This window comes from Rhinopithecus roxellana, chromosome 14, assembly GCF_007565055.1.
Source record: "Rhinopithecus roxellana isolate Shanxi Qingling chromosome 14, ASM756505v1, whole genome shotgun sequence".
Taxonomy (NCBI): Eukaryota; Metazoa; Chordata; class Mammalia; order Primates; family Cercopithecidae; genus Rhinopithecus; species Rhinopithecus roxellana.
This window is the reverse complement of record NC_044562.1, coordinates 115370096-115383334: the sequence shown is the minus strand read 5'-3', so window position 1 is coordinate 115383334 and position 13239 is coordinate 115370096. Positions and strand designations below refer to the sequence as shown.

Below are 13239 nucleotides of genomic sequence, written 5' to 3'. Positions count from 1 at the left end.
TAGTATAGAAAAATAAAAATGTTAAGGAGTTTTAACAGTAACAAGAAGGAAAGTTTATCTCAGGCAGCTGTGCCAATGTGGGGGAAACTGGAGTAGAATGGGAGGTAGAGGGCAGGAAACTCAGGCAAATGGAAGGCCTCGACTATAGCTAAGAGAGAGAGAACAAGGAAATATGGTTCACCTGATTATAAAAGTGTAGCTTGTCTCCCTACCAAGGGAAGTGTTTGGGCAGGGGAGGTAATCATTGCCCTAACGAGATGGAGAGGAACAAAGAGGAAGGAAATGGTTACAGAGTCCTTTATGCCTACAGAGGCCTGGGACTGAGGACAGGAACCCAGGCACCTGCTGTCATTGCACAGTGGGATTCAATCCATAGCATTTCAGCAACGAAGCAGAAAGCAACTTAAAGCACAAAAGAGAACAACACTTAAACGGTCCTCAGCAAGGGAATTATTAATTGTGCATGTTTGATAGGTTGGCTGGCTATCCTTTGCTTAGGTTCTTGTTTGTAAAATACTTGGCAAAACACAGTGTAATAAAAACACTTACTGAAGAACTGAATGCCTTTGGGGAGAGACTGAAAACAATTTGCCTCCTTTTTAGTGTATTAAATACATGCTGACGCAGTACTCGGGCCCCGTTCTCTTTGCCTTCCCCTCCTCTACCTTCTATTTTTGTTTTTGTTTGTGTATCCCTACAGGACAGCAGGAGAACATGGTGTATATCAAAGATCTGAGCCAGCTGATTGCAAAACTGAAGTAGGACTCAAACAACAGGACACAGTATAGTGGGTATTTGGAGGCAGAATCATCCTTGCCCAAGGCCAGGTGTGGTGGCTCACACCTGTAATCCCAGTGCTTTGGGAGCCAAGGCAGGAGGCATGCTTGAGGCCAGGAGTTCAAGATCACCCTTAGCAACATAGAGAAACTCTGTCTAAAAATATTAAAAAGCTAGCTAGGTATGGTGGCGCACTCTTGCAGTCTTAGCTACTTGAGAGTCTTACGCGGGAAGATCACTTGAGCCCTGGAGGTTGCAGTGAGCCATGATTGCACCACTGCATTCCAGCCTGGACAACAGAGAGACCCTATCTCAAAAAAAATAAAAATAAAAAAGGATCATCCTTGCCTGATCAATCAACCAAAGGTCTCTGCCCTTCCAGGACAAAGTGTAGCCACTGGCTACTCAATCTCAAAACATCAGGGGTTTTTGAAAGTCAGACATGTATTTTCTAAATTCAGTGATAATCAGCTTGTAAGAGGCAGTGAAGGGAAATCTACCAAGAAATTTCCCCATGATTCTGTGATTATGAAAAGCTTCTTTGCCAATTAGATTCCTGGAATAAACATCAACAACAAAGAGTAATAGAAGAACTTTGTGGGAAAAAAATATATTGCATTCTTTACCTCGTCCTGATCCAACATCTGTTGCTTCAGCTTTTCAGCCAGCTGGCTCTGCTGGTTAATTTCATCATCCTGAAACAAAACATCATTTTTTTGTTGTTGTTGTTAGTTATGTCATTTTTGATATCCCAGTCTCTCAATGACAGGTGGCTACCATAAGCTTGCTAATAAGAAGGAAGGAATGGTGTGGCGTTGCTGCACAGAAAACAGACAGGTTCCGAGATCTCATTCAGTTAAAATACCTCTTCACCCACCTTTCTCAGCAGATGAAACAGCTGAATATTCTGGAAATAAAATACCCTGCACATTCAACTCAATTCCTGCTCATTGAGAAATCAGAGATCTAGGGTTTGGGAACTGAAAGGGACGTTAGAGATATCCCTCCCAATTCAAAGATGTTAAGAGTGAAATTCCTAATTCAAAAAATAAAGGAGTGAATTTCTATCTAGCTGCACTATCATATGTTATTGTTCCAAATCTTGTCAAACACATCAGTAAGCAGGAGTGCTACCACCGGATCCGTAGGGAGAGCCAACGTTTCCACTTCAAACCGGAGAAACATGAACTGGAGATTTGGCATTGGAAGACCTCCCTCTCGACTGGAAGTTAATTTTCTTAACAATTTAAAAACAAACAAACGAAAAAACCAAAAAACAAAAAAACCTCAGGGCAGCTGAGGGGCAGAAGCATTCATGCTTACTTTCTCGGCTGTCACTGAAGTGGGAAAGGCAAATTCTCTCTTCTCTCTCTCATTTTCTGCCACTAGGTGTTGCTGCCACAAAAGCAAGGGTATTTGCTGCCTATCTCTCCCCACCTCCCCTTAGACTCGGTCCACCCCCAGTGCAGGCTAAGCAGCAGGCAGATGACGGCTAACTACATAAAAAACACAGTCTTCGTTGCATTATTTTCACGACTTCAAATAAAATTTAAAACATAGCCTGGGAAGATAACAACCTGCCTTCGAGGGTCTAAACAACAGACAGAGTCAGATTCAATTGAGCATCCTTGGGCACTTCTTCGTGCCAGGTCCTGCCTAGGTGTTTTCATCAGCAGCCCAGAAAAACACACCCTGTACTGTGCCTTTTGCCTTTTCCACAGATGAAATCCAACCCAAACTTAAGGGCCTGGGTCACAGAACCTCAATGTTCCACAGGATATTCCCCAGCCTGTTTGGTGGTATCTATGCATACCTTTGAATCATGTTAATTTAATGTCACAAACTAATGCATTCCATGGAGAAAGAAAATTCTAAAATCAGCCATAAAGCATTCGAATCTCCTTGTCCTTTATGTAGAATATCATTTGGCTTCGCTTTTCTGCTCAAAGAGATCCTTTTTCTACTGAACTCTTTACACCAATGTTTCTTTAATGGTTCTATTTTCCTGCACAAATCATATTTCTGGCGGGTGAGTTAGGGAAATTATATCAGAATGAAACCTCCAAAAACTGGCACTTCTACAACTAGAAGACTATTCTGTAGATATATTTTCTCTTCTACTTTATAAACTTAGCATGTCAGTTACCAGGAACGATTTGTGTTTATGTTCCTGAGCACTTAAATATTAAACAACTTAGCATAAAGGATTCAAAGAGTTTACCATTGGAGAGCCACCATCTCTTCTCCTGGGACAAATGGACAAGCACTACAAGTGATATAAACCATGAGAGGAGAGAAATGGAGTGAACTCTGTCCTTACACTGTGCTCATTTCAAAGCCTGAAGATGCAGGCTTCCTCCCAACAGTTGACAAGCTGGGATGCAGTGATTTTTAAGGTACAGTGAAAAACCAAGGGCCCCTGGCCCCACCTGGGAAGGATGAAGAACAAGGATGATATTACAGAAGACGTGGATCACTTGTATCACAGACATTTTCCAAACTACATTTACCCTTTATTAGGGCAACTTACCTAAGGAATTAATGAGATCCACTGTGATTTTTTTTAAAAGTCTTTTAAAACTTCCAGAATAATAAGCTGTGCTTATATCTACACATTCAACTGCATCTCTTAGAACATGCATAAGCATGCTCACTCTGATGCTGGCTCTAAAGATCTAGTCCATGGATAACAGATTTTAAAGTACTTTTCAGAAAGTATTTTATACTTGAATTTTCTTATACATGAAATAACATGAGACCAGGTACAGTGCCTCACGCCTATAATCCCAGCACTTTGGGAGGCCAAGGCAGCTTGATCACTTGAGCCCAGGAGTCCGAGACCAACCTGAAAAACATGGCAAATCCCTGTCTCTACAAAACATACAAAAAACAAAAAAATTAGCTGAGTGTAGTGGTATGTGCCTGTAGTCCCAGCTACTCAGGAGGTTGAGGCAGGTGGATGGCTTGAGCCCAGAAGGTTGAAGCTGCAGTGAGCTGTGATTTCACCACTGCACTCTAGCCTGTGCAACAGAACAGACCCCATCTCAAAAATTAAAAAATAATGCGGCCGGGCATGGTGGTTCAGGGCTGTAATCCCAGCACTTTGAGAGGCCGAGGCAGGTGGATCATGAGGTCAGGAAATCAAGACCACCCTGGCCAACATGGTGAAGCCCCATCTCTACTAAAAATACAAAAATTAGCTGGGTGTGGTGGTGTGCGCCTATAGACCCAGCTACTCAGGAGGCTGAGGCAGGAGAATCGCTGGAACCTGGGAGGTGGAGGTTGCAGTGCACCAAGATCGTGCCATTGGACTCCAGCCTGGGCAACAGAGCGAGACTCCATCTCAAATAATAATAATAATAATAATAATAATAATAATAATAAATAAATAAAACAAAATAACATGCACACCCTTATAAATGAGGAACTGGTCAACCCTGGTTGTCAACAGGTCACTGGTCACCTTTAATTATAAAGATGTTTTTGTTGCGATGGCAATCTGCATAAAAATAATCAACTTTCATTTCTATTTAAGCTTGGTTCATGTCAGGATCTCCAAGAGCAGAGCAGTAGTGTAGAGGGACAGGGACTAAGAGACAGGGAGTGTCAGCACCAACTTGTTCACATTGTATCTCTGCTGGTGGCCGCCTTGGCACCTCACCCCTTCCACACCACACACAGAAGTAAGCAGAGCCCAGTCCAGCCCAGGAGAAAGAAGGAAACTAATATTTACTGGGCACCTGCAATGTACTGGAAACTTTTAATCCTCACCACAACCTTTCGAAGTAACAGACATGAGTCCCACAATACAGTTGAGAAAAGCACCTTCAGCGGAGCCAGGCACCAGCCCAGGACTCAGTATTATTGTCACAGATCTGCCCCGGTCTCAGTGTCATTGTCACAGGTCTGACTCCACAGCGCATGCTTGCCCATCATACAGCATGGCCTCGGGAGAGTACCTGTGCTTGGAGCCCTGGTGGGGCAGTACGGAGGGACAGAAAGGGCAACTGGGAGGAAACCGTGTGGTCTTTCTCCCTCCACACCCTAAATAGATTCACTGAGGTGGACTAGGTCCTCATTTAAAGGGCTGAGGGCGAAATGGGAAGAGCACCGGGTGGGAGTCAGAAGATATATAACCTCATCCTAGCTCTGCTGCCTGTGTGTGATATACCCTTGGGTAAGTCACATAACCAGCCTGGGCTAGTGTCTCACCCATACCTAAATACCTCCTGTTCTACCTTTCGGTAAACTAAGAAGGGGCCATATCCCACGTCATGTATTCTTCAAGCATCAAACCACCTACGTCAACAGAAACATGGAAGTGCTTCCTAGAACATTTCAGAGGAAGACCCCTAAGAATGACAGCTGGTGAGACATAATCAGGCAGTCTATGGGAAGGGTCACTGAGGGCAAACCATTAGCTCTGGTGCCCCCTAAGGCTGAGGTTTCTAGGCTCAGTCCTCTCCCACATCTCTCAGCATCATGGTGCGATGGACCACAAATACTAGCCTCGAACAGTGGGTCTTACAGAATTTTCAAAGCACATGCTGTAGGAAAATGACATAACAAAATGGCCTAGGCTGACCATCAGGAAATGGAGACTCTCAAGCCAGCTCTTCAGCTACCAACTGAATGCCTTGGACATGGCATTTTCATCTCTCTGTCCTAATCACTACATTTTGTATGCTGGATTTGAGACTCTAAAGTCTCTCTCTTGGATCAATGAAAGTTCCTTGTGCTGCCAAGGTAAATGATCCCGATTCCGCCATGCAGGCGTCTATTCATAGAGAACTGAGCACAGAAACAGCTTCTCACCCTCTCACCCAGGATTCTCTGCGATTACTAAAAATGAGCCCATCAGTTCTAAAATTAGAAAAAAATGCATATGGTCTAATGTTCTTTACTGTTTAAACAATAGCAATTCCTTGGAGAAATCAAGAAATTGCATATACTGTTAACTTACTATTGATCTATTTTTTTCTCTTTGAAGTTTTGCATAAAATACATAGACAGAAATGGAAGATAACGGTATGCTTGGAGCCTAAAGGGCAAGTAACTCATCTCATGGGTGTGAATATTTTATTAAATGTGTTTTCAGAAGGGTAGGATGACCCCAGAATAATGCTGTGGTTATAGTGCAAGCTCTTGGAATCACAAACAAGCAGAACTAGCTTCCTTAAGGCGATCAGTCACATTCAGCTTGCAAAGGTTATACCAGACTCTGAGCTTTACCCTAAAGAGAGAGGCCTGTAAGATTAATGGCAATGTTAACATAACAAAGCTGTTTCACACAAGCCAGAGGTGTCCCTAAGCACTCTGAGCTGAACCACAATAGAAAAGATTAAATCAGACTAAAAATATCAGCAACCTTGATGAAATGAACTGAACTGAAAGGATTTAGAATATTCCAAGGGCAACATGCCAAAATCATATAAAACATCAATTTAATTCTCATGCCTCTGGGATTCCTAACCCAACCTTTAATTGGTTCTCCCAGTGTTATCCAACACCTCTTTTCCTCTTTGCCAACTTGTGCATTTACGTGACTATTTGAGTCCTAAAAGCTTGTCATAAAATTGGACATCCCCAATTAGCATGTTCAAACTACTTCATTCAAGAATATATCCGTGAAAAGAGCTTCACCAATTAGGTAAAGCCATCAGACCACACTACTATCTGTTTCTCATCCCAGAGCCTTATAGCTATATGATTAAAGTACATGCTTGAATTTTGGGAGTCACCACCTTTGCCCCTAGCTGAGGCTACTGCTGGAGTTTCCAAGAGGTGAAGAGAAGAAAGGAAAGGAGACTTAAAGATCACAGACACTCACACACCCCGCCTTTCATGCAGTAATCAGCCCAGTCCAATTTCTGGAAGACAAGACTCTAAGTAACAACTGCCTGTCTGTCTAGGCCAACACACTGCTCTTTCAGTCAAGTTCCCTTTAACATTTCCAATCCACATGAATCAAGCTCCCTGAGTCTACACCATTAAAGTGCTAGGGTAGGTATTAGAAAACCAGACATAAAGATCAGGCTGTAGCCCTACATCAGCTCCATAGGGAGCTGGGACTGCCCTCTTTCATCTTTGTAGCGCAGTGAGAACTATAAATCTCTGGCCACAGACCTTGTCATCCAGTTGTCTGTAGAGACTAGAGATCTCTTCATCATACTTCTCTTTCTCCTCTGTAGAGATGCCAGCAACAACAGGAGCAATATTGTCTATGATGGGGGTGTTATCACAAGGCTCCAGGTTCTTCTGGTCCTTGGCACTGATCTGTTCATCCTCAGGCACAGCTTCTCCTGTAAAACATAGCCGAGCAGAGTTGGGGATTAAAGAAATTGAGCATGAAACCCTCTAGGAGGAGTACTAAAAATAACCAATCCTGGTGAAAAATACACAGAGGACACAATAAAGGGTTGTTGTGTGGTTACAGTTTGTGTTCTTTCTATTTGATAAGAAAGGTCTTAGTGAATTGGCCAAAACAAGTCTAAGAAAAAAGAGAACTGTGTAAAATCTCCCCTCTCAAGATGCATCCCTGAAGTAAACTGATTCCAAGCTACTCCAACATGCAGAGATGCCTGAATTCTTTACATTCATTTTGCTTTAGTTGAGGAATATCCTGGGGCTTTACTAGAGTCATATTCTCTCTAGTGATTGATTAAAAAGGAAACAGACCTCTAAGGCATCCTAATTATGAATTAATTATGTCACTGTTTCATTAATAGAAACAGCCAAGTAAAGAAACACACTGGCATTGTTCGATAGAACACTGTAAGGCTCAAATCCTCTGAATTCAAGAATCTCTGAATCTGAGGTCAGAAGAGAGGGTAGCCCTGGATCCAAGACTAGAGCTGCAAAAGCTCACATTTCAATACCACTGTCTCCCCCAGGAAGCCAGAATTAATTGGCTCTGTTGGAAAGTTCAAATAGAATAATCTACTCTGATATCAGGTAGTCTTAGGCAAGAAATGCAGCCAATCTAGACTATCTCGCAGAGATCCTACCTACGACTTCTCAGTCTGCAGAGTAGCATTTGTTGGGGCCTTCAAAGGAAGAATTGCCAAATTTGACAACCAAATTGATGGAAAAGGTACAGCACGCAAGCTGGCCAGTGGCTGTCTCCAACAAGAACATCAAAGACATAAAGTGCATAAAAAGGATTCTAAGAAAACTACTGGCCCCATTGAGTCTCCCAAATATCTTCCTGGAAAGCAAAACCAAACCCAACATACTTTTCCATCACAGTGTTTACCATCAACACCACAATCATCTTGCTGCAGTCAGTAGTCAGAGTGTCTGCAGTATTCCAAGCCTCACCCCAGTTCTCAGCCCACAAAATCCATTTTGTAAAAATTCCCCAGGAAAACTGCGTTGAGTCAGAGAGTTTTTCAAAAATAAGTGATAGAAGGCGGGGCACAGTGGCTCAGGCCAAGACGGGCAGAAAACTTGAGGCCAGAATTCAAGACCAGCCTGGCCAACATGGCGAAATACCATCTCTAGCAAAAATACAAAATTCAGTATTTGTACAAAAATACAAAAATTATCTGGGCGTGGAGGTGCACACCTGTAATCCCAGCTATTTGGGAGGCTGAGGAACGAGAATCGCTTGAACCCGAGAGGCGAAGGTTACAGTGAGCCACGATAGTGCCATTGCACTCCAGCCTGGGCACCAAGAGCGAGACTTTGTCTCAATAAATAAATAAATAAAAATAAATAATAGAGTAACTGAGATCTCAATCTGTGGCTTCATTAACAATATATATCATGCTTCAAGGAACCCACCTGAACACTGTACACATTTATCTCAATATAAACAAAACACTGTCATAGTTTAGTTCTGCTGCTTATGACTCCATTATCTCACTGAATAACCACAAAATACAACATGGGGCCTCCGTGTTAAGTAAAATTAACAGCCAACGTTTTCACTTTTGTATCACAGTTCCATTTGAAGCAGCAACTTGAAGCAAAACGTAGAATAAACTATTACTTTGCTGAATACAAAATTAAGCCAACCCTTTTGCCTTTTCCAACAAGACTGTGCTATACTTAAGCAGTTTTTCTAAAATTATTGACCTGAAACAAAACCAGAATATCAGAGTAGCCTTTGAACTGAACCTGAACCAAATCAATATTTCATTCAGTTCCAATTCCTGGCTTAAAATATCCATCAACACAACAACCTTAGTGTGCAGACTGGATTTCATCCAATTAAAGGATCTATATTCTCTACAGTCTGCTAAATCCATGGGCTATAAAAGCAGTACCATGTTCTTTTTTTTTTCTTAAACATATTAGATAGAAATAGATAGATAGATAGAGATAGATAGATAGACAGACAGACAGATAGATAGATAGATAGATAGATAGATAGATAGATAGATAGATAGATAGATAGATTTTCTAACCACATAAATAATTCAGGATACATTCTTAACATAAACAACTCAAGCAATGTGGAATATACAACTAAAACTTGAAAGTCCTCCTTCACCCCTCCCTTCTAATTCTGTTCCTTCCCCAGAGAAATTCACCACTAACACTTTGGTAAATACCCTTCCTCTTCTTGGATTGTGACAGTATCTCTAATTTTTGAGCTCTAGCTTCTGAAATTTGGGAACAGGGCAATCCAGTACAGTATGAATTTAATCTTCCAGCTTAGGCATGACAAAGATGAAATTCTTAGCTATACTAGACCAGACACCAACCAGAACATGGTCATATTATCCACAGGCCAACTCACTCCAAGTAAAGAGGTAAGATACAAAAACATCTGGAAGAGACATATTCCCTGTGTTCTTTGGTTTCAAATGGCCAAAGAGGCAACGGTATCATGAGGCTAGGGTGAGCTAAGGAGCTGCCCAGTGTGTTTTGATTCAGCTGAGTGGGCAGGGGCCGGGGATAGACTTCTATAACCTTAGCAGCAAGTGATCTGTTCTAACCAAAGTCACAGGCCTGACTTCCCCTAAAGCTGCCCTCTTCTCCCATTAAGGAATTACAGCATCACCAAGTAGAAAGGTTGTCCCAGATGGCAGAGATCCAGCAAGTTAGCCAATGCTGCTACAAGGCACTGTGAAAGTAGTCAAGAGACTCCGTCATCTCCAGTGCTATGGCGGGACGCTAAAGCCACATTGTACCTTTAAACAGGTCTCATTAATCACAAGCCCATCTCCTGCTTACTCTCTTGGTTTACTTTCTGTAAAGGAGAGGAAATAACAATGCCTTTATCACAGGGTTGTTCTAAAGATAAATGAAGATAGCATATGTAAAAAGCACAAAAGGCAATATTGTTTAAAGTCCATCTCTTATCCCCTCCTCTCCCTGACAAATTTGCAACTTTGTAGGCTTGGCAGATAAATTACTATTTTTACTTATTCTGTGATTTTTGTTTCTGAGATCTTCACAATAACTTTGTGGCTGGAGCTCAGTTCCAAAAATAAAACATGGTATAGCCATGCAAGTCCCTTTCAGGTTTATTTTTATTATTATTAAAACAGTATTTGAAACCTACAGCAGACTTTGTGGTTTCTCTCGAACAATTCTCTCAATCAAAGCATTAACATGTCTCCTACAAAGCTACATCTAAACAACCAGTTCTTTTCAGTTTATATTCTAAAGGTCAGGCAGTCAGGATTATTTTTTACAGCAGCCATTTCAACGGAGAAGAACAAAGCCGCAACACGCAGTAACTAAAGCAGCACAGCTCCTGCCCGGAGAGGAACCAAGAGCTGGTTTTCCAACACCACTGCCCTCCAAAGGGCCGAGAAAATGACTTCCAGAAGCGTCCTGGTAACTACACCGTCCGGCTCACAAACACGTCCGGGGACTGTAAATCCCCAACACTAGGCAAGACCTGACACTAGCTTATCTGTCTCCATGGCAATCTCATCACACTAATGGAGAATATTCCCTGCACTGCAGTGGACCGAGTCTCTGGAGAAGCCCCCACATGGTGATTATGGAATAACTGATTTGAACAAGGAAGACAGCTGCAAACAGACTCTAGAGAAATAACGCCCTGAACTCTGATGGTGGGAGAAGGAGAAAAAGACCACCAAAGGAAGATTAGCATCTATTTTTAGTCTCCCGCTTTGCATTAAAAGCAGATTTCTCTTAGTTTAGCCTCTGAGGCTTATACCTGCTGTCTATAGGAAAAGAGCTCATATAATATTGTAAAGCATCTGAAAGGCCTCCCCCTACACACACTCTGAAAACCTTCCCCTTCTTTAAATAAGCATCCTGGCATTTACCATTGTCAGATGTAATTACCTTTAAGGACTAAAAAGATTTGTGTTTACATAGGAGCATTCACTGAAGCATACCTGTAAGGCTTACAGAGCATTCTAATTATAAAATAAAAACTCCCAGAGGGCGTAAATAACATCTCTACAAAAAACAGAAATCCATCAACGGCAACGGATGAGAATGACACACTAATCAAAAATTCTCATTAGGGCTATTAAAATTTCTAAAATAGGTTTTTGGGGTTTTTTTTTAAAGAAAGAAAACCATTAGATTGCCAGTAATTCATTAAAATTTCACACATGAAATAGCAACAAGCTAGTTATCCTTTTCATAAGTTGAGTTCCTAAAGCCTCGGGAGAACACAGAAAGGTAATTGCATTCTCTCAGTAACTCTGGAGCAGAGATTTGCTGGTCACTCACAGCTTCCGCCAGAAACCACAGCATATCTGGCAAACGAGATGCTTTCTTTTAATACCAATTAAATAGGCCCAGTGGCAGACCTAATGGTAGGTAATTTCTATATCAAAGAAACTAAAAGGAAATCTTTAAGTTGCCAGATGGGTGAGAGCAGCTGGCTACAAGATGTCATTATATAAATGTGATGTTAAAACGAAAAAAAATTCCTTGATGAGATTATTTTGCATGCAAATAGCATCTTTCACCCTCATTCCTAAAAATACTGTAAGCAGCTTAAAACATCCTCTAATCCCTCCTAGAGCGATTTTCCAATAAACTGGTTGCCTGGGACTCTGCATCCTCCTTACATTCATGACCTCCTGAACAGGCCACAACATTCTCTTAGTGGACAGACTAAGGTATTTCTATTACAGGGTTTGGTTGTGTTCTCAAAAGCAAGCAGAGGGCCTAGTAAATTAGATCTCTCCAATGAAATGTTAATTTCTGAGAGTCCATTATAATCATGGATCTGAGAAGGGGGCCAGCATCTTCGAAAATTTAATGCTAAAAAAGCAAATTGTGTTCCAATTGTGGGGGTCCCAAAGTTCCACAAAGCCCCAAATCAGACTAGAGGCTACAGATTTAGCTAGTTACTGAACCATGCCTGCTGGCCTCACAGGTTTTGAACTGGATGAACAAATCTGCGTTAGCGACTGCCAATTTTTCCACACTTTCTCAGTCTGTGATGAAATTAATTCTTTGCATGACTTCAGCAGATAAGGTAAATCTACATCCACTGTTTTTTAATCTTACAGGCAATTATACAAGAGAAGTGAATCTGCAGATACACCAGTTTGCCAGTAATTTCCCTGTTCTCCTGACACATGGATTTTCAGGTCCTCCTTTTTCTGACTTAAATCCCTGTAAAAAATTATTTTTCAAGTGTAAAATTCAAAGTATCAGAAGAGAGCACGTGTGAAGACTGACCTGGCAGCAACAGGGAGCTGTGCACGCAGCCTTCACCCCTCCCTCCCCGTCCTCCTGTCAAGAGTTTTCTTGATGGATTGGGAGGAAGTTAGCATGAGCTGGAGCTGTAATTCACTCTGAATCCAACTATCTAACTCTATCTCCATATATAGGATTGTTCGAGTCTTTTCCGCACATATGAGCAACAAAGCAATAGAGCTTTAGAAAAAAATTCCATTTTCTGGCAACTGCCCCACTCCATCTATCTGTTCCTTAAGCAAGCAGGCTGAACAAATCTCTGTGAGGCTAAAGAGCCAACAGAGCCTCCAGATTCGAAGAAAGACCAGTCATTGATTACGGCCCACAAGATGTCACTAGTAGATTGTGGTGAACATTTGTTGCTTTTCAGCCACTCGACACCCATTCTTATAAAATAGCACCTCAACTTCCTTTTAAGGAATTAGCCCCCTCAACTGTGTGCAGTCTTCATCAGACAATTGATCAAAGTGCCCTGCCCTTCTCCAGCCAAGGCACACCAGCAAGCACAGTATTCCCACTTCTATCCTGGGCCTCTGCTTCTCCAACATAATCACATAGAGAAGGGAAAAAAGCGTTAATTCCAGGTGTGGCCACTTAAGAGACCTGCCTATCTCTGCTGCCTGCTGCCTGCATCCCTGAAGCAGCCCCAGCCTACACTTGTCGGAGCCTGTTGCCTCTGCTATCCTTTGGAGTCTGCGAATCATTCGTATCCTTCTAACGCATTCTCTTTTGGCTTTAGCCAGGCAGTGTCAATTCCTGTCGCTTGCAACCCAAGGATCCTAACTAGCACCCTGGGGAATGGAACCAGGCCAG

The 13239-nt window shown here is 42.0% G+C and overlaps 1 protein-coding gene across 1 annotated transcript in view; it reads right to left on the bottom strand.

The window, feature by feature from the left end:
* The window catches only part of KIF5C (kinesin family member 5C), a 153770-nt gene that overhangs the window by 47435 nt on the left and 93096 nt on the right, over window positions 1-13239 (bottom strand). Inside the window, exons 12-13 of the mRNA XM_030916850.1 lie at window positions 6904-7079; window positions 1404-1472 (exon numbers count right to left, since the gene is read on the bottom strand). Of these exons, the coding sequence (XP_030772710.1) occupies window positions 1404-1472; window positions 6904-7079 (245 nt within the window). The remainder of the gene's footprint in view (window positions 1-1403; window positions 1473-6903; window positions 7080-13239) is intronic.